Source organism: Somniosus microcephalus, chromosome 2, assembly GCF_052327205.1.
Source record: "Somniosus microcephalus isolate GS21.2 chromosome 2, FLI_Smic_1.0, whole genome shotgun sequence".
NCBI classification, from domain to species: Eukaryota; Metazoa; Chordata; class Chondrichthyes; order Squaliformes; family Somniosidae; genus Somniosus; species Somniosus microcephalus.
In genome coordinates this window covers 101,083,292-101,105,914 of record NC_140988.1, presented here as the reverse complement: position 1 = coordinate 101,105,914, position 22,623 = coordinate 101,083,292, and the positions used below count along the sequence as shown (strand labels likewise).

At 41.7% G+C, this 22,623-nt stretch overlaps 1 protein-coding gene across 2 annotated transcripts in view; it reads left to right on the top strand.

Moving 5' to 3' along the window:
* The window catches only part of lrba (LPS-responsive vesicle trafficking, beach and anchor containing), a 991,104-nt gene that overhangs the window by 254,299 nt on the left and 714,182 nt on the right, over positions 1 to 22,623 (top strand). For both annotated transcript variants that reach the window (XM_086011652.1, XM_086011642.1), the window contains exon 33: positions 1,543 to 1,604. In XM_086011652.1, coding sequence (XP_085867778.1) covers positions 1,543 to 1,604 — 62 coding nt within the window. The remainder of the gene's footprint in view (positions 1 to 1,542; positions 1,605 to 22,623) is intronic.

The following is a 22,623-nucleotide window of genomic DNA, read 5'->3' as shown; positions in this document are numbered from 1 at the left end:
AAGTATTACTTCATAGCTGAGAAGCTCTATTTATTGCACTGCAACTGTGATGAATTGATTAAAGAAAGTTATCGCAGCATTTTATAATGACCTAACACCAGGAAAAGGGAAAATGCACCAGGCCAGTTTATTAAGCACCGCTAACAATTCTGCGTCATTCATAATCATTTATTGTGGTGGTGCAGGGAATAGTGATCAGTCACCTGAAGAATCCTTGTCACTGGGATGGTTATAGTAAGCAGAAAAAAATAGACTCCTTGTATCAGACAGCTGTGTGGTGCAATGTCGGTAACTGATATATAGCTGCTTGCAATATGCGTTTGTATGTTATGTAGCATGGTTCACTTTTCATTAATTAGTCCTAATTGCTGCCTTCTCTTCAGTTAGCAAAAAAAATTCAGGTTTAGTGGTTTGGCTTAAACATTTGGTGACTTAATTTAAGCTTTTGCATTCTTTTTAATGGGTAGTAAATGGTATGGTGTACTAATTTTAGTCAATGAATATCAGCTCTGAAAGAAGTGATGAACACTTTCAATATTTAAACACTCTTGCAGATTGAATGAAATTCTAGTTTATTTTTGAAAGTCATTTTTCTATCACCCTTGAATTCTGCTCCAATACTGACTATATTGATCTGTTCACAATGTCTGTAAAGTTTACAGATGTTGTATACACCCAATTAAGAGTAAATTCTTTTTAAATGTTAAATATTGCTTTGCTCACCAAGGTTGTTTTTCAAAGGTTTGGGTTTGAAAAAACAAGAAACTTCAATTTATACAGCACACTTCATGATTTCAAGACGTCCCGAAGTGCTTCACAGCCAATGAAGTATTTTTTGAAGTGTGGTCACTGTGTAACGTAGAGAAATGCAGCAGCCAATTTGGGCACAGCAAGGTCCCACAAACAGCAATGAACTAAAGGACCAGATAATCTGTTTCAGTGATGTTAGCCTGGACAGTGGGTAAACTCCACTGTTCTTTGAATAATGCCATAGAATCTTTCACATCTAGCTGGGGGGGCAGATTGCACCTTGGCTTAACATCTCATCTGAAAGATGGCATCTCTGACAGTGAAGAACTCACTCAGTACTGCACTCAGTGTCAGCCTAGATTATGTGCTCACCTCTGGAGTGGGGCTTGAATCCATGACCTTCTGACTCGGCGGCCAGAGTGCTACCACTGAGCCAAGGCGGACACCAGAGAATATTCTTGGAACTGCAAGAACACCTGAGTTTATGTCAGAACAGATTTTCTCTTGGATATTGTGTACCAAAAAGCGGTAGTATTGAAAACTTATTTATATTCATATTTGAATACCAGCAAAAGCTGAGAGGAAACTATTAATATTCTGATGACGTGTTATATGGTAGGGCAAAGGGAGGCTGATTGAAATGTTCGTAAATATTTATATAGAGACAGTGTCCTGTTAAGACCTAGGCCAGGTTTCTTCAAATTATATTTCTTGCACCTGTACTACACTAATATCAACCTCTAATCATTTCTAAAACATGTATTTTAATTAAGTGCATTTTCTGCCTTATAGGCTTGGTCTGCATGAAATCCAGCAGTTCTGTTGTGGAGTTGGTCATGTTACTGTGTTCTCAGGTAAGCCTTTGGAAATCATATAAATTTATATAACAGGTCCACAATCCCTTATCCGCAATTCCGAAATTCGAAAAGCTCTGAAAACCGAAAGTTTTTTCGTGGAGCGTCACTCGTGTGCACGACATGACCCGACGCGGCCGATGCTTGACCCACGCAGGTGTGAGGCGTCAGTTGTGTCTCAGCGCTGCTACCAGTCACACGTGCATTTGCTGCTCTGATTATTTTTTGTTATTTTGTGATTTTTGAGTTTAATTTCACTGTGAAAATGTCAAAAAGAGCTGCAGATACCCTTACCGTTCTGAAATCCGAAAAATTCCGAAACCCATCTGGCCCCAAGGGTTTTGGATAAGGGATTAATAACCTGTACTACTGAATTTGTGCACCATGTTACAACAGGTTATTTCACTGACTGAAATATAAATTACTTGAGTTAACAGAAATTGAAAATCAAAAACTATGTATTTTATCTGAACAATTTTAGCTTTTATTCCTGTTAATGGAATACTTCCCCTCCCCAAGTTACACATTTCCTTATTTGTAGCACATGTTGTCCAGTCACATTCTTAGTACTGTAACTTGCTTAATGACTACTGTTTCCACAGTGTACCAAATTGTAATGGTTTATAATAACATGATGAAGTTGCACAACAAAATTCCTTATGACTATTTTATGAATTCTTTAAAAAAAATCAAATGGAAGTCATTCACTCAGGTATTTATCAGGGAATGGGGAAAGAGTAGATTTTTTTCTGTGGGGATCAGTAATTTTGCCTAGTCTCACAGATTGTAACAATTTGAGCTCAATGTATAATTTTCATTTTACATCTTTTTTATGAGCCAGTACATCTCTTTATTTGGCTCTTTACCTTTTGCACTAACTTGGAAATTATTTTATGTTCAGAAGTTTTCAGCACATTAGTTTTGAGACCATGAATAAAACAAAAGCTATAACTGGTGAGAATGAGGCTTCAGAGGTCATGGGTTCTGACCCTTTTCAAAGCTTTTGACCTTCATTTACAACCTAAAGGTTTACTTGGCTGACAAATAAGGATAATGCATCATTAATGTTCCTTTGCATCGATTTATTCATTTTAGTGGGTATGTTGCCAAATTTATTTAGGCTGTGCTGACGGATAGGTCATGAATATAAATGAAAGAATCATAGAAGGTGTGAAAAATCAATGCTACATGTTGTCAATATGGTGCAATAAGCACATTTGCTTGAGAATATCACACCTAATGGATCTCAGAACGAACTAGTAAGCATAGCAATGCATTCCTGAATGTGTTTTAACTTCTGAGTAAAGATTATGCAAGATAAGTTACCACAGTATAAAAGCAAGTTGAGAAGCTTGTTATGTATAATGGGTAAAAACAGTGCAGTAAAACATTTTAATGAAGGTTGATTCTTAAAGGAAATTCAAACTTGTTTCAGTTCATGTTCACTGTTAAAGTAGGATCTCTGCAGCCTCATCCGTTCCTTGAATAACATACTATTTTGCAGTGATAGATACTTTTCAGAGTTGTGGTATATCGGTATGTAAAGGTACAACTATGATATCCATGTTGACATTTTGCAGCATATTGGTTAGTTGGTAAAGTATCAATGCTGTAGTAGTACGTCATGCTTGATTTCTTCACGGTAATAACACGTTGGACTAGATTTCTATATTATTTTGTTGAACTTCAAGTAGAAAATTAAAATGGCCTGGCACACAGTCACAAGTTTACTTTGATTAAGTGGGCTTTGTACTCTGCTGAAAAATTTTGAAAGATTAAATTTATAAAGAAACAAAAATTCAGGTATTTGGAAAATATCTTCCTATTTGTTTTGTTAGTTGTCTCACTATCTCCCTTTGTCTCTGCAGTTGTCACTCGCTGTTTGTTTCTCTGTCTCTCTGGCTCTGCCTGTCGCTCTCGCTCACTCGGCCCCTCTGCCTCACACACTCCCTTGGCCCCTCTCCCTCGCCCGCTTGCTCACTCGACCGCTCGCTCGGCCCCTCTCCCTCGCACGCTCGCTCGGCTCCCCTCCTTCGGCCGCAAGCAACCCCCCCACCCAAAACCAGGCCCACCGCCCCTTTGAGTTCTCTATCTTGCTCCCCCCCGCCCCGCTCGCTCGCGCCCCCCGCCCCGCTCGCTCGCGCCCCCCGCCCCGCTCGCTCGCGCCCCCCGCCCCGCTCGCTCGCGCCCCCCGCCCCGCTCGCTCGCGCCCCCCGCCCCGCTCGCTCGCGCCCCCCGCCCCGCTCGCTCGCGCCCCCCGCCCCGCTCGCTCGCGCCCCCCGCCCCGCTCGCTCGCGCCCCCCGCCCCGCTCGCTCGCGCCCCCCGCCCCGCTCGCTCGCGCCCCCCGCCCCGCTCGCTCGCGCCCCCCGCCCCGCTCGCTCGCGCCCCCCCGCCCCGCTCGCTCGCGCCCCCCACCCCCCCCTTCTCTCTCTCCGTCCGCCCCCTTCGTCTCTCGGTCGATCTGCGTGTCTCTGTTTCACTTTCTCTAAGCCTCTTTATAACTGAAGCCCTGTGGCGTGCACTTGGCAAATCGGACAAAATATTTGTGTTGCACACCTGACAAGTTATCCCTGAAAATGCATTTTTTTTTAACTTTGTTGTGCTAGACAGAGAACTGCAGCAACTTGCATGGGCTAGATAAATAGATTACAAAGTCTAATGTACCTATTTGTCATACATGTCATATAAGTGTTTAATGTTACTCTAATCACATGGAGGGCGTAGAGATTGAGCCCTGGGGTTCATTACATTGCTTGGAGGATGGTGGGATTTCGACATGAACTGAAAACATTTTATGGTGGAAAGTAAGGATGTTTTGACTCTCAAATGTAATTCAGCTTTTTTTTTTTTTAAACTGAAGGTATGATCCTCCTACAGTTTAAAATTTAGCATCATCTAAAATTGAAGGCCAGGGTCACAAAAGCAATTTATTTCCTAATGAATAGGACAGACCTTGCTGACATGAAAACTTGAGAGACCTGGGATAAGAATTCAACCAGACTCTTTGAGGATGTAGATATCAGATATAGTGTGATGTTGATTAATTTTCAGGGGGAGATGGGGTGGGATGTGATATTTTCATTCTAAAATCTTAATTAATTTTGTAGGGTAGATGGAGTGGGTTGAGTGTCAAAGATCAAAAAGCTAAGGTCAAAAAATCATGTTTTTAATCACACAAAGATTAGTCTACTCTGCTCTTGATAACTTCACATGTACTAGCTATTGTTGTGAAGCAGAACAAAACAGAATAACTGTTAGTTTCATTGTTGACCAGAATGGCTTCAACATTTACTGGCGTGGGTTTCTTGTCATGACTTTCCCATTGGAATTAATTCTTAAATCTTCATAACACCATAATTTTTATTGGCTGAAAATTGCTTCCTTACTAAGATTCACATATTCTGAAGAGGTTGTGGTTAATGAAATGTCAGCTTAAACTATTTTAACTTTGTTAAACTGCTACAGTGTTTGCTTATTTTGGAATGCATTGAGAAACTCATCATGGTTGCTGCATGTAACAAATGCTTTCAAAAATGTGGTATAGTGAGGATAAGCAGTGTTTTTTTTCTTGCCTTTACATTTTTAAATTCTAGTGATAAAGATGGCCTCCCAAATATTTTTGCGGACACCTTTTGTGAACCTTTTCATACAACGTTTAAAGAAAAAAATGTAACAAAAGGTTATTTGCTACTGTGACGCTTGCAACATGCTGTTTAATACAGTACATTTTGTGTAAGGAAAAATTATACAGGGAGCTGACAGGGTAAATGCATTTATTAAGATGGCTTTGTTTTTGATTTGAAATGCATTTGCATTAGTTATATTTCCAAATTGCAGATTTGTGTTCATTATAAGGAACATGCTTGCATGTTCTTTATAGTGTGTCTTTAATGTATTTAGAATAGAAAGTGTCCTTTGCAGTAGGAAACCTTTCATCCACAGATGCCAATCAATATACTGTAGTAGGTTGCTTCATTTGTAGCATAGTTCTAACTTGGTGAATTTAATTGTTTTGTTTTCTGAGTATGTTTAGTAGTGATGTAAGCTATGTTGGGTGACAGATACATGTATTAACATGTTTCTTGTCCAAGTAATAGTATTTAATTTTCAGTTGGCTCAACTTTGTGTGTGTGTGTGTGATATATATATATCTGGTGTTGTTGCAAAATGGCATTGGGAATTACTCATGTTTGGTTAACAGTATCTGGAGCAAGATTATAGACGATTCAACTAAAAAAATAGTTTGTGAACGTAAAAACATATATAAAATGTGATGAAGGGAAGATGAGCATTTATGTCTGCAATATTCATACAGCTCTTCCATGCTATTATACTTGCACTAATATATTGTTTTCAACATTAGTGTTTTTCTTTCAAGTATTCTGAGCTTATTGGAGTAACTTTATTTCTTTAAACCACCATCATGCCATTCAAGGCCACTTTATCAATGTGCTTTTGGCCCCATACTAATTCAGCCTGACACATATTCCAATAACATTACCTCAATTCCAGTTTTAAAGCTGAATTTATTGCTGCACTTTTTGAAGTGCATCATTTAAAAATGGTTTCAACCCAAAACATCTAATAAATAAATAATGTGTATGGCTACTCAGTAGTAGATTTTCCAGACTAGAAATCATTCCATCGGATACTGAACAGTCCACTATCGGAGCGGCCTGTCAGATAAATCTTATAGTAGCTGAATTCATGTCCTGTAAATCACATGTTATTGTCTGAGCCTTCTGCCAGGTCATCTATTCTTTTCTCATTTATCAGAAGCGGATGCAGCACATTACAAAACTAGCCTTAAAGTGCTAGGTTCCAGACAGACTAGGTGTTTTAGATGACAGTTGTTTTTCCATACAGGGAAAGAAAGGTTGAAGAGATTTGCTGAGAATAAAATCAAACAAAACAATATGCTGCATATATTCAACCTTGTGAAGGTATTTACATTCATCAGGTTGATATTCATGGAACAATATTTTGTTTTCCCTATTCACACAGAACAAATAGAAATCTTACAATCTTGCACACTAATGTTAGTACAGTCACAGAAGTGATGGACAATTTAATCTGTTAATGCTTTAGAAAGTCTCCTTTTTGTTTCTCACAAGTTTCTAGCCAGATTAACATTCCTTGACCAGTTATGGTTTCTAAAGTAGTGTAGAGTGGCAGCCTTAAATGTTCATTGCCTATCTAGAGCTTGAGGTCTCCGAAATAGATGTAAAGCTTTCATTACATAGTCATTGATTTTTTTTTACATATTCAAACAAAAGAGAGTGTGAAGTATAACTGCAGCCAAATGGGCATCAGCTGAGCATTTTCTGTTAGTTATGAAATGCTCTTAAGGAGGTGGTTTTGCAGCACATTCAACAGTGCAGCAGTTGTAGTACAACTGCAATAAGTACAAAAGTTATTTGGGGTCTTTTTTAATTTAATGTTGTCAAGTTAGATGGCACAGTAAGTAGTGCCGGTGGGAGCAGAAAGTTGCAAAGGGACATTGATAGATTAAATGAGTGGGCAAAACTGTAGCAGATGGAGTTTAATGTTGGAAAGTGTGAGGTCATCCACCTTGGACCAAAGAAAGATAAATCAGTATTTTCTAAATGGTGCGAATGTAGGAACTGTGGAAGAGCAGGAAGATTTAGGGCTCCAAGTACAGAAACCACTAAAAAGCTAGTGGAAAGGTACAAAAAATAATGAAGGCAAATGGAATGTTGGCCTTTATCTCAAGGGCTAGAATACAAAGGAGTGGAAGTTAGGTTAGTTATATAAAGCTCTGGGTAGACCCAATTTAGAGCACTGCACTCAGTTCTGGGCACTGCACCTCAGGAAGGATGTATTTTTTAAATAGGGTACAGTGCAGCTTCACCAGAACGATACCTGGGCTAAAAGGGTTAAATTATGAGGACAGATTGCCTAAACTGTATTCCCTTGAATATAAAAGATTAAGGGGTGATCTAATTGAGATGTGTAAGATAATTCAAGGAGTTGATAGGGTAGATAGAGCGAAACTATTTCCTCTGCTGGAAGTATCCTCATAATTTAATCTATCAATGTCCTTTTGCAACTTCCTGCTTCCCACCGGCACTACTTACTGTGCCAACTAACTTGGTGTTGCCAGTAAACTTGATGTCTTTTTAAAGTTAAAATTGTCAAGTAACTTTTGTACTTAATTGCAGTTTACTGCAACGGCTGCACTGTTGAAGCGCTGCAAGACTATCTCCTTGAGATGATCTCATAGCTAACAGAAAATTCTGAACTGATGCCCGTTTGGCTGCAGTTATACTTCACATTTTCTTTTGCTTGATTATCTAAAAAAGAATCAGTGACTATGTAATAAAAGCTTTACATCTATTTCAGAGACTTGAAGCCCTAGATGGGCAATGAACATTTAAGCCTGCCACTCTACAATATGTTAGAAACCATAACTAGTCAAGAAGTGTGAGTCTGAGATAAAGGCCAGCATTCCATTAGCCTTTTAAATTACTTTTTGTACCTGTCCACTAGCTTTTAGTGATTTCTGTACTTTGACCCCTAAATCTTTTTGCTCCTCCACAATTCCTAGATCCTCACCATTTAGAAAATTCTCTGACCTATCTTTCTTGGGTCTAAAGTGGATGACCTCACACTTTCCCACGTTGAACGCCATCTGCCACAGTTTTGCCCACTCATTTAAAATCTATCAATGTCCCTTTGCAACTTTCTGCTCCCACCGGCACACTTACTGTGCCACCTAACTTGGTGTTTCCAGCAAACTTTGGATATATGGCTCCCTATTCCTTATCTAAGTCATTTATAAATATAGTGAAAAGCTGAGGCCACAGTACAGATCCTTAGGGGACACCACTAGTCACATCCTGCCAATTTGAGTACGTACCCATTGTCCCCATTCTCTGTCTCCTATCTCCTAACCAATTCCCTACCCATGTCAGTAGGTTGCCTCCAATTCTATGCGCTCTCATTTTGTTAATAGTCTCTAATGTGGAAACTTGTTGAACGCCTTCTGGAAATCCCTACCTACCATGTTAGTTACCACCTCAAAATATTCAACTAGGTTCGTTAGACAAGACTTATCCTTTACAATTCCATGCTAGCTCTTTCTGATCAGCTCATATTTGTCCAAGTGCTCAGTCAATTTGTCTCTAATAACAGATTCTAGTAACTTCCCCACAACAAAATGTTTGACTAATAAACCTATAATTTCCGAGTTTATCTTTCCTACCTGTACTGGCCTCGCTAGACTAATTATCCAGCAAGTTAAACACTTATTCAAATAATTCCTCGTGAAGCCGTTTCGCTGCTTGAAGCTTTACTTGAACAAATTTGTGAAACTGTAAACAAAGACAAAGTATGTTTTGTACATAAACTTGAGTACTATACATTCGACATTACATAAGATGTAAACATATTTACAACAGTAGAATAGACTAATTGTATAACTAGCTAACATTTGTACTAACTTCTGTAAATATCAACTATTACTTCTCATAAACATAGTATTGTCAAAATACTACACTGACAAAGTTGCTATTATGCTAACAAACAAAGATACTCACAGATATTGCGTCTGGCCTAACATACGAGATCAGATTACATTGGATTGAGGATCCCTCATGGCAGATCCTTCATTACTCAGTTAGGTTCTTCCTGGAATTCTACTTCCTGGGTCAAACAGGAAGAAAGGTAGAAAGGTCAAATGACCTCTGCTGCATACAAACACTGCTAACACAATAACCACCACCAAAGGGTGCTATCTGCATGTAAAATGTCCATAATGTCCAATAGTCCAGAACACTACCCGTCTTAAATAATAGTGACATTGGCAGTTTTCCGACGTAAGGGGTAAATTTCTGAATTAAAAGTTTTGGAAGATCATAACAAGAGCATCTACAATTTCCTCACCTACTTACTGAATTTTAATACCCTGAGATGGAAACCTTCAGGTCCTGGAAATTTGTCTATCTTCAGTCTCTATTTTCTCCATTAGCATTTCTTTACTTACATTAAATCTAGTAAGTTGCTCCCCTTGATTTATTTTTAGTTTTCTTTGTCTCTCTGGTACTTTATCCACATCCTCTAGTGTGAAGACTGTAGGACATTGTGTCTGAGTTAGTCGATCTTAGCCAAGAGTGCTGGGAGGAGTGTTGCAATTGGACTCTGTGCCCATGGGCTTGGGAATGGAAAATTGGCTGCTGCATTCATTCCTTATCAGCATCTGGAGATGCCTACTGGTAGCTATGACGGTGTGTGCTAGGCAAGGATTGGATTAGGCTCGGCAGTGATGATTCCTGCAGTTGAATAAGCTGCTGATATTCATTGTTTGGGCTCACGTGTATAATGGCTATTTGGGCATGGTACTGCAGGACAGCTGGTGCTCTTAGACTGTACTGCAGAAAGGAGAGGAAGAGGGAGGAGAGAAAATTGGTAGAGGTTGAAGAAGCAAAAGAATGACTGAATATTCTTGTTCTAAAGGTAAGAATTTTACCGGATAGCCAAACTCTATACGAGCACTTGATTAGGTATGGCAGAGCTCTGTTTTTTCCCCAATTTGAGAGATTTTAACAGGTAAGCTTTGCTTGCTTGCAGCATTTGCACAATTATAACAGTCAAAAAGTGGTAAGTGCAGCAAAATCGACAATATTGTAGCGGTTTGAATTAAACAGAACTAAGGTTTTGTAATAATACTGTTTCTTTGAAATAGATTTGAGGCCACGTGTATGAAGCACCACGTTATGCACTTCATATTTATAACACAAAAATGCACAATTTTTGGAATGATTCTTACTTTTTTTTGTCTTTTTTTGTCACACCACAAACTGAATTGCTGAAATGGAGGATGTCAAAGACAAAATCAAGAAAAAAGTTAGCACTTCTGGTTCAATTTCATAGCGCTGGAAGGAAGAGAGATTTTTTTTTTTTTTAATTGTGCAAACGCCACTAGAAATCAGATGGTTATGTTGAGCAATTATCAGATTACTAAAAGTTTATGCTCAATAGGGAACACAGCTAGCCCTTCCTGTGTTAATTTAGGAGATAGAATTGGATCCACTCCATCTCTGGAAATCTGCTTTTAGGTGCCAAAACTACGTAGAATATTCACTGGGGGGGAAAATTGCATTGAAAAGATGTTCATGTAATTGGAATTACTAAGAATAAAACCGGACGGACCACTCGGCATCGACCTAGGCACTGGACACAACAAAGGCACACTCAGCCCAGTCGACCCTGCAAAGTCCCACTCACTAACATCTGGGAACTTGTGCCAAAATTAGGAGAGTTGTCACGTAGACGAGTCAAGCAACAGCTTGACAGAATCATAACCTTTCAGCCAATGTCCCAGACCCCTCCATCACAGTGGTCTGCACAGAGTGGTCTTAAACGGAGTGCTTCTGAACAGTGTTAAAGTTGGGAATTTGGGGAGAGTGGAAGTCTCTGCTAAGTACTGGGTGAGTACTAGCTGTAACAGGTGAAATTTAGTTTACTATTTTGAATTTAGCTTGGAACTTTAAAAACTGTAGTTAGCAGAAACTGCCTGCCAGTGAACTGTCAGTCAGCTGTAGTGTTTGTCTTGAATAGGTGCTAATTTTTGTCACATTTTTTGTCTTTTAGTACTCCTGTGAAGCGCCTTTGGGACGCTTTACTACGTTAAAGGCACTACATAAATACACGTTGTAATTACTGTGAGCAGGGGGCTGAGTCAGCACTTGCAACTTGTGTGTGGCTCTAAGGAGTATAAAAGTAAACACTTTCTGCTGATGCACAGAGTGGTCTTAAATGGAGTGTCAAAGTGGGGAATTCTGAGAAGGGGAAGGGAAGTACAGGAAACTCTTTGGTACCCGGTACCGATGGGACCGGCGGGTTGCCGGTTGATTTAAAAATTCCGGATGACGGAGAGGCTATTTTTAACAAACAAAAATTAAAAAAATAAGGAAATGTGCAGTATACAGTAATTGGGTACTCACCTACAGAATGTTGTGTTAAATGGATGGTGGAAGATGCTTGATTAAGTACAGTACTGCCAGTTGAGGGTAATCCCTAACTCTTTAATTACTTAACAGCCGAGTAGTGGCAGTTTGGAGAACTACCCCCCACTGACTAACTCAGCCACCGCGGGAGACTTGGACTCTGACTCGGCAACATTTCCGGTTATTGAGGGGTTGTTTTCGGAGTATGAATTTTGCCAGTTAATAGAGAATTCCAGATATTTAGGTGCCGTTTAAACGAGAGTTTCCTGTACTGCTTTTTGCCTCCAATACTTGGAGTGCTTTGTGTTGCAGGTAAATATTTAATTTCATCTACCGATAACAAACTAGATCTAGTAATTAGTTAAAAACTAAACTATAAGTTAAGTTAATTAAATACATAAACTTTAATTAAATAACTAAAACAAGGTTATATAAGGATGGCAGTGCAGATGGTGTGCTGCAACTGCAGCATGTGGGAGTTTGTGGAGAGAATCGCGATCCCGGACGACCGTGTCTGCAGTAAGTGTCTCCATCTCGAGGAACTTCAGCTCAGAGTTGTTGAGCTGGGGTCTGAGGTGCAGACATTGCAGGGCATCAGGGAGGGGGGCAAGAGTTATCTGGACACTTTGATCTGGGAGGCAGTCACACCCCTTAGGTTAGGTAGTGGTACAGGTCTGGTTAGTGGTCAAGGACAGGTGGGTGTGACTGCAACTCAGACAGGTAAAGCCAGGTGCAGTGCCGGAGGAGCCTCCGGTTTTGCTCGTATCCAACAGTTATGGGGTTCTTGCTGCCTGTGTGGATGAGGGAAAAGTCTGCAAGGTGGATGAGAAACTGACCACGGCATTGTGGTACAGGAGGCTATTCAAGTGGGGGGAGTGAAAAGCAATGTTGTAGTGATAGGGGACAGTACAGTCAGGGGGACAGATACTGTTCTCTGCAGCTGTGACCAGGAGTTCCGAAGGCTGTGTTGCCTGCCCGATGCCAGGGTTATGGATATCTCACGGCTGGAGAAGAATTTAGAGTGGGAGGGGGGAGGATCCATTTATCGTGGCCCACATAGGAACCAACGACATACGTAGAACTAGGAATGAGGTTCTGCTGAGAGTGTTGGAGGAGCTAGAGTCCAAATTAAAAAGTAGAACTTCAAAGGTGGTAATCTCTGGATTGTTACCTGAGCCACGTGTAAATTGGCAGTGACAAGCAGATCAGAGTTAAATGCATGACTCAGAGTATTGTGGGAGGGAAGGGATTTTGATTTATGGGGCACTGGTACCAATACCGGGGAAAGAGGGAGCTGTTCCATTGAGATGGGCTCCACTTAAACCAGGCTGGGACCAGTGTCTTGGCTGTAGATAGGTCTATAAAATAAAAAGGTAGGAGGAGGGGTCAGGTGAGGGGAAATTTAGAAATCTAAACAGAAAAGTCAAGGCAATGGAGCAGTGTAGCGATTTGGGTAAAGATAAGCAGAGTGTGACAGGAAGGGACCGAGAGTTTAACGGTAATAGTGCATCAGAAAATAAAAAGAAAGACTTACATTTCTATAGCGCCTTTCACACCCTCAGGACGTCGCAAAGCGCTTTACAACTAATTAAGTACTTTTTGAAGTGTAGTCACTGTTGTAATGTGGGAAACGCGGCAGCCAATTTGTGCAATGCAAACTCCCACAAACAGCAATGTGATAATGACCAGATAATCTGTTTTAGTGATGTTGATTGAGGGATAAATATTGGCCAGGACACACGGGATAACTCCCCTACTCCTCTTCGAAATGGTGCCGAGAGAGCAGACAGGACCTCGGTTTAACGTCTCATCCGAAAGACAGCACCTCCGACAGTGCAGCACCCCCTCAGCACTGCACTGGAGTGTCGGCCTAGATTTATGTGCTTAAGTCCCTGGAGTGGGACTTGAACCCACAACCTTCTGACTCAGAGGCGAGCGTGCTACCAACTGAGCCACAGCTGACAATAAGGTGAAAGTAGGAAATAATAGTAAAAAGTTAAAATTAAAGGCTCTTTTTATGAATGCACGAAGCATTCGTAACAAGGTAGACGAATTAGTGGAACAAATAGAGATAAATGGCTTTGATCTAATAGAACGTAAGAACATAGCCATTACAGAGATGTGGTTGCAAGGTAACCAAGGTTGGGAATAAAATACTCCAGGGCACTTGACTTTTGGAAAGACAGGCAGAATGGAAAAGGGGGAGTTGGGAGTGGTTATCCCTGATAATAAAGGGTGACATAAGGATAGTAGTGAGAGAGGATCTTGGCTCGGAAGATCAGGAAGCAGAATCAGTATGGGAGGAGATAAGAAATAACAAGGGGCAGAAAACACTGGTGGGAGTAATTTATAGGACCCCCAAACAGCAGCTATATCGTTGGACTGAGTATTCATTGACAAATAATTGGAGCTTGTAACAAAGGTAATGCAATAATCGTGGGGGACTTTAATCTTCATATAGACTGGGCAAATCAAATTGGCAAAGGTAGTCTGGAGGACGAGTTCATGGAATGCATTCGAGACAATACGTCATGGAACCAACCAAGGAACAGGCTATTTTAGGTCTTGAATTTTGTAATGAGACAGGGTTAATTAGTAATCTCATAGTAAAGGATCCTCTGGGGAAGTGTGATCATAATTTGATAGAATTTCATGTTGAGTTTGAGTGTGAAATACTTCAATCGGAAACGAGAGTCTTAAACTTAAATAAAGCCAATTACCTAGGTATGAGGGGTGAGCTGGCTAAGGTAGATTAAGAAATTAGATTAAAAGGTATGGTAGTAGATAAGCACTGGCAACATTTCAAGAAATATTCCTAAATTCTCAACGAATATACATTTAATTGAAAAATAAAAACTCCATGGGAAAAATGATCCATCCATGGCTACCTAAAGAAGTTAAAGATAGTATTACATTAAAAGAAGAGGCTTATATAATGTTGTGAAGAATAGTGGTAAGCCTGAGGATTGAGAGAGCTTTAGAAACCATCAAAGCACTACCACAAAATTGATAAGGGAAAAAATAGAATGAGAGTAAAGCAGCAAGAAATAGAAAAACCAATTGTAAGAGCTTCTACAAGTATGTAAAAAGCAAGAGAGCAACAAAAGTAAGTGTTGGTCCCTTAGAGGGTGAGACAGGTGAAATTATAATGGGGAATAAGAAAATGGCAGAGACTTTAAACAAATATTTTGTATCTGTCCACAGTAGAAGACACAAAAAGCACACCAAAAGTAGTGTTTAACCAAGGGGCTAATAAGAGTGAGGAACTTGAAGTAATTAATATTGGTGAAAAAATACTTGAGAAACTAATGGGACTAAAAGCTGACAAATCCCCTTGACCTGATGGCCTACATCCTAGGGTTTTAAAGAGGTGGATGCATTGGTTGTGATCTTCCAAAATTCCCCAGATTCTAGAACGGCTCCAGCTGATTGGAAGGTAGCAAATGTAACGCTGCGATTCAAGAAAGGAGGGAGAGAGAAAAAAGGGAACTATAGGCCAGTTAGCCTGACATCAGATCTTGGGAAAATGCTGGAATCCATTATTAAGGAAGAGGTAACAGAGCACTTAGAAAATCATAATGTGATTAGGCAGAGTCAACATGGTTTTATGAAAAGGAAATCGTGTTTAACAAATTTATTAGAGGTTTTTGAGAATGTAACTAGCAGGGTAGATAAAGGGGAACCAGTGGATGTAGTATATTTGGATTCCCAAAAGGCATTTGATAAGGTGCCGCATAAAAGGTTTCTACGCGAGATAAGGCTTCATGGGGTTGGGTGTAATATATTAGCATGGATAGAGGATTGGTTAATGGACAAAAAACAGAGAGTAGGGATAAACGGGGCATTTTCCGGTTGGCAGGCTCTGACTAGTGGGGTGCCGCAAGGTTCAGTGTTTGAGCTTCAGCTATGTCCAATCTATATTAATGACTTAGATGAAGGGATCAAGTGTAATGTATCCAAGTTTGCTGACTATACAAAGCTAGGTGGGAAAGTAAGCCGTGAGGAGGACACAAAGAGCCTGCAAAGGGATATAGACAGGTTAAGCAAGTAGGCAATAAGGTGGCAGATGGTGCATAATGTGAGGAAATGTGAGGTTATTCACTATGGTAGGAAAAATAGAAAAACAATATTTTTTAAATGGTGAGAAACTATTAAATGTAGGTGCACAGAGATTTAGGTCTCCTTGTACAGGAAACACTGAAAGTTAACATTCAAGCAATTAGGAAGGCAAATGCAATGATGGCCTTTATTCCAAGGGGGTTGGATTACAAGAGTAAGGAAGTCTTACTACAACAGTACAGGACTTTGGTGAGACCACACCTGGAGTGCTGTGCACAGTTTTGATCTCTTTATCTGAGGAAGGACACACTTCCCTCAGGCAGTGCAACAAAGGTTCACTAGATTAATCCCTGGGATGAGAAGGTTGTCCAATGAGGAGCGATTAAGTAGATTGAGTTTAGAAGAGTAAGAGGTGATGTCATTGGAAATATGTGCGTTTCTGAGGGGGATTGACAGGGTAGTGGCTGAGAGGTTGATTCCCCTGGCTGGAGAGTCGACAACTGGAGGGCATAGTCTCAGTAAAGAAATTGCTTATCATCTCAGTCTTAAATGGCTGACTTATCCAAAGAGGGTTGTGAATCTCTGGAATTCCCTACCGCAAAGGGCCGTGGATGCTGAGTTGTTGAGTATATTCAAGGCTGAGATAGTTTTTTGTATTCTAGGGGGATCAAGGGATATGGGGATTGGGTGGTAGAGTGGAGTTGAGGTCGAAGATCAGCCATGATCTTATTGAATGGCAGAGCAGGCTCGAAGGGCCATATGGCCTACTCCTGCGCCTAATTCATAGAAACATAGAAGATAGGAGCAGGAGTAGGCCATTCGGCCCCTCGAGCCTGCTACGCCATTTAATGAGATCATGGCTGATCATCCAAATTCAGTACCCTGTCCCTGCTTTCTCCCCATATCCCTTGATCCCTTTAGCCTTAAGAAATATATCTAACTCCTTGAATACATTTAATGAATTGGCCTCAACTGCCTTTTGTGGTAGAGAATTCCACAGGTTCACCACTCTCTGGATGAAGAAATTCCTCCTCATCTCTGTCCTAAATGGCTTACCCCTTATCCTTAGACTGTGACCCCTGGTTCTGGACTCCCCCACCATCGGGAACATCCTTCCTGCATCTAGTCTGTCTAGTCCTGTTAGAATTTTATAAGTTTCAATGAGATCCCCTCTCAATCTTCTAAACTCCAGCGAATATAAGCCCAATTGATCCAATCTCTCCTCATACGTCATTCCTGCCATCCCAGGTATCGGTCTGGTGAATCTTCGCTGCACTCCCTCCATGGCAAGAACATCCTTCCTCAGATAAGACAACCAAAACTGCACACAATACTCAAGGTGTGGTCTCACCAAGGCCCTGTACAACTGCAGCAAGTCATCCTTGCTCCTGTACTGAATCCTCTCGCTATGAAGGCCAACATACCATTTGCCTTCTTAACCGCCTGCTGCACCTGCATGCTTACCTTCAACGACTGGTGCACAAGGACACCCAGGTCTCCTTGCACTTCCCCTTCTCCCAATCTATTGCCGTTCAGATAATAATCTGTCTTCCTGTTTTTGCCACCAAAGTGGATAACCTTGCATTTATCCACATACTGCATCTGCCCAATCACCCAACCTGTCCAAATCATACTGGAGTTTCTCAGCATCCTCCTTGCAGCACATACGCCCACCCAGCTTTCCCCTAGTTCCCTTGTCCAGATCATTAATATATATTGTGAATAGCTGAGGCCCTAGCACCGATCCCTGCGGTACCCCACTAGTCACTGCCTGCCACTTGGAAAAATACCCTTTTATTCCAACTCTTTGCTTCCTGTCTGCCAACCAGCGACTGGTGCACAAGGACACCCAGGTCTCGTTGCACTTCCCGTTCTCCCAATCTATTGCCGTTCAGATAATAAACTGTTGTCTTGTTTTTGCCACGAAAGTGGATAACCTCGCATTTATCCACATTATACTGCATTTGACATGCATCTGCCCAATCACCCAACCTGTCCCAATCATACTGGAGTTTCTCGGCATCCTCCTCACAGCACACACGCCCAGCCAGCTTTGTGTCATCTGCAAACTTGGAGATGTTACATCTAGTTCCCTCATCTAGATCATTAATATATATTGTGAATAGCTGGGGTCCTAGCACCGATCCCTGCGGTACCCCACTAGTCACTGCCTGCCACTCGGAAAAAGACCCGTTTATTCCAACTCTTTGCTTTCTGTCTGCCAATCAGTTCTCTATACAAGTCAGTACCTTACCCCCAATCCCATGTGCTTTAACTTTGCACGCCAATCTCTTATGCGGGACCTTATCAAAAGCCTTCTGAAAGTCCAAATACACCACATCCACTGGTTCTCCCTTATCTATTCTACCAATTACATCCTCAAAAAATTCCAGTAGATTAGTCAAGCATGATTTACCTTTTGTAAATCCATGTTGACTTTGTCCGATCCTGTCGCTGTTTTCCAAGTGCTCTGCTATTACATCTTTTATAATGGACTCTAGCATTTTCCCCACTACTGATGTCAGGCTTACCGGTCTATAATTCTCTGTTTTCTCTGTACCACCTTTTTTAAATAGTGGTGTTACATTAGCTACCCTCCAATCCATGGGAGCTATTCCACAGAGTCTATAGAATTTTGGAAGATGACCAGCAATGCATCTACTATTTCTAGGGCCACTTTCTTAAGTACCCTAGGATGTAGATTATCCGGCCCTGGTGATTTATCGGCCTTCAATCCCGTCAATTTCCCTAACACCATTTCGCTACAAATACTGATTTCATTCAGTTCCTCCCTCTCATTAGACCCTATGTTCCCTGACATCTCTGGGAGGTTATTTGTGTCCTCCTTTGTGAAGATAGAACCGAAGTATGTATTTAATTGCTCAGCCATTTCTTTGTTCCCCATTATAAATTCCCCTGATTCTGACTGCAAGGGACCTACGCTTGACTTCACCAATCGTTTTCTCTTCACATATCTGTAGAAGCTTTTACAGTCAGTTTTTATGTTCCGTGCAAGCTTACTCTCATACTCTATTTCCCCCCTCTTAATTAATCCCTTTGTCCTCCTTTGCTGAATCCTAAACTGCTCCCAATCCTCAGGTTTGCTGCTTCTGGCCAATTTATATATCCTCTCCTTGGATCTTATGCTATCCCTAATTTACCTTGTTAGCCACGGTTGAGTCACCTTTTTTGTTTTATTTTTATGCCAAACAGGGATGAACAAATTCTATAGTTCATCCCTGCGATCTGCTGTGCCCTTATTGCACGCAGCTCTAATTTCCCATTTAATGCCATCCCCAACCTCAGCATTACTGTTTGGGGGTCTGTATACAACTCCCACGAACATTTTGTGCCCCTTTGTATGTCTCAGCACTACCCATACAAATTCCACATCATCAGAGCTAATATCCTTCCTTACTATTGTGTTAATCTCCTCTTTAACCAGCAATGCTATCCTTTTCCTTTTTGCCTGTCTTTCCTGAATATTGAATACCCCTGGATGTTGAATTCCCAGCCTTGGTCACCCTGGAGCCATGTCTCCGTAATCCCAATTATATCATATCCATTTACCTCTATTTGCGCAGCTAATTCATCCACCTTATTACGAATGCTCCTCGCATTAAGACACAAAGCCTTCAGGCTTGTTTTTTTAACACTGTTAGACCTTTTAGAATTATTATTTACTGTGGCCATGTTTGATTTACACCCTTGATTCCTCTGTCTGCCACATTTGCTTTTCTCCTTCCTGTCTTTTGCTTCTATCCCTGCTTCCCTTTCTTCTGTCTCCCTGCACAGGTTCCCAACTCCCTGCCATTTTAGTTTAAACCCTCCCCAACAGCACTAGCAAACACTCCCCCTAGGACATCAGTCCCGGTCCTGCCCAGGTGCAAACCGTCCTGTTTGTACTAGTCTCACCTCCCCCAGAACTGGTTCCAATGTCCCAGGAATTTGAATCCCTCCACCTTGCACCATTTCTCTAGCCATGTATTCATCTGAAATAGCCTTCTATTTCTACTCTGACTAGCATGTGGCACTGGTAACAATGCTGAGATTACTACTTTTGAGGTCCTATTTTTTGATTTACCTCCTAACTCCCTATATTCAGCTTTTAGGACCTCATCCCGGTTTTTACCTACATCGTTGGTACCTATATGCACCACGACAACTGGCTGTTCACCCTCCCCCTCCAGAATGCCCTGCAGCCACTCCGAGACATCCTTGACCCTTGCACCAGGGAGGCAACATACCATCCTGGAGTCTCGTTTGCAGCCGCAGAAACGCCTATCTATTCCCCTTACAATAGCATCCCCTATCACTATAGCTCTCCCGCTCTTTTTCCTCCCACCTTGTGCTGCAGAACCACCCACAGTGCCAGGAAGTTGGCTGCTGCTGCCTTCCCCCGATAAGCCATCTCCCTCAACAATATCCGAATTGGTATATCTGTTTGAGAGGGGGATGGCCACAGGGGACCCCTGCACTACCTGTCTGCACCTCATACTCTGCCTGGCGGTCACCCATTCCCTTCCTGCCTGTGCAGCCTTTACCTGTGGTGTGACCAACTGATTAAACGTGATATCCACGACGTCCTCAGCATCGCGAATGCTCCAGTATGTATCCATTCGCAGCTCCAGCGCCGCAATGCGGTCTGCCAGGAGCTGCAGCTGGATACGCTTCCTGCACACATGGTCGTCGGGGATACAGGAAGTGTCCCTGATTTCCCACATAGTGCAGGAGAGCATGGCACGGGGCCGAGCTGTGCTGTCATGACTTATCCTTCAATTAATTTATATTAAATTAAATCAAAACCACCAATTACACTACAATTATATGATATACTCAAGGGCCCTTGGTTACTAGCATTCCCCGATACACAAGAGAGACCTTAGAAAGTATAACCACAAAAATTAAGACCTTCTAAACTTGATAAACTATTAACCCTAACTGTCAAACTATAGAGTAGTATAAATACTCACCTGGCCGTACTCACCCAATCAGCTGCTTCCTCTTGTCCGTGCCACTTTTTGAATCGTGGCCGGTCTGCGAGATTGAGTGGCCTTTGAGAAAAAGCCCGCGAAAGTGAGGTTAAATACTCGCTACTTTCCTGCTGCTCCCGACACCGGCCTCTTCCCACAGGGTGAAAAGTTAGGAAAAACAAAGGCGAAGCAACGGAGCTCCTGCTTCCACTCCTCACCTAACTCCGACTCACCCAACTTGCAGCACTCCGTTGAAACCAACTGGGAGGGAACACTCCTGCCTGGCGATTGTTGCGCGGTGTCCGTTAATCCAGACCATGCAGACACTGCGACAACGGATGAACGGACACCGCGCAACAATCGCCAGGCAGGAGTGTTCCCTCCCAGTTGGGGAACACTTCAGCAGTCAAGGACATTCAGCCTCCGATCTTCGGGTAAGCATTATCCAAGGCGGCCTTCGAGACACACGACAACGCAAAATCGCCGAGCAGAAACTGATAGCCAAGTTCCGCACTCATGAGGACGGCCTCAACCGCGATCTTGGGTTCATGTCACGCTACATGTAACCCCACCTGACGTAGGGTCACCCAGACTCGAGTCGTCGTTGGCTTGTTCTCGCTACACAGATGCGGCCGGACCTGCTGTGATTTCCAGCAAAAAATGTTTTTCGGTCTGTTTTTTGTTTTTCATACAGACCCCAGCATCTGCATCATTTGACCCCTTGTGACCCCACCTCATTGTTCTTTGATGTAATGTTTTCCTGACTAACCTGTTTGGACACCATTCACACCTTTGATCGCTGTGATTATCTCTCTGCCGAGGTGCGACAAATGGCAGTTAGAAAGATTACCTGTAATCATCTGGCATTATTCTCTGACTATATAAGCTGTGTCTTTATGCATTCTCCACTTCACCTGACGAAGGAGCAGCACTCCGAAAGCTTGTGATTTCAAATAAAACTGTTGGACTATAACCTGGTGTTGTGTGACTTCTTACATTTGTCCACCCCAGTCCAACTCCGGCATCTCCACACCATCCTACCAAAGTGAATAACCTCACATTTCCCTACATTATACTCCATCTGCCACCTTACTGCTCACTCACTTAGTCTATCTATATCCCTTTGCAGACTCTGTGTTCTCCTCACAACTTACTGTTCCATCTAGCTTTGTATCATCAGCAAACTTGGATACATTACATTTGGTCCCTTCATCTGGGTCATTAATATTGATTGTAAATAGCTGAGGCCCCAACACTGATCCTTGCGGCACACCACTAGTTACAGCCTGCCAACCTGAAAAAGGACTGTTTATCCCAACTCTGTTTTCTGTCCGTTAACCAATCCTCTATCCATGCTACGATATTGCCCGGAACCCCGTGAGTCCTAATCTTGTGTGCTAAACTTTTATGTGGCACCTTATCGAATGCCTTTTGGTCATCCAAACATACTACATCCACTGGTTCCCCTTTATCTACCCTGCTAGTTACATCCTCAAAAAACTCTAATAAATTTGTCAAACACGATTTCCCTTTCATAAAAGCATATTGACTCTGCCTAATCATGTTATGATTTTCTAAGTGCCCTGTTACCACTTTCTTAACAATGGATTCCAGCATTTTCCCGACGACTGATGTCAGGCTAACTGGCCTGTAGTTCTCTATTTGCTTTTTCTCTCCCTCCTTTCTTGACTAGCATATCACATTTGCGACCTTTCAATCTGGTGGGACCCTAGAATCTAGGGAATTTTGGAAGATCAAAACCAATGCATCCACTATCTCTTCAGCCACCTCTTTTAGAACCTGAGGATGTAGGCCATCTGGTCCAGGGGATTTGTCGGCTTTTAGCCCCATTAGTTTCTCTAGTACTTTTTCTCTACTTATATTAATTACGTTAAGTTCCTCACCCTCATTAGATGCTTGGTTCCCCACCATTTTTGGTATTTTTTTGTGTCTTCTACTGTGAAGACAGATACAAAATATTTGTTTAACGTTTCAGCCATTTCCTTATTCCCTAATAA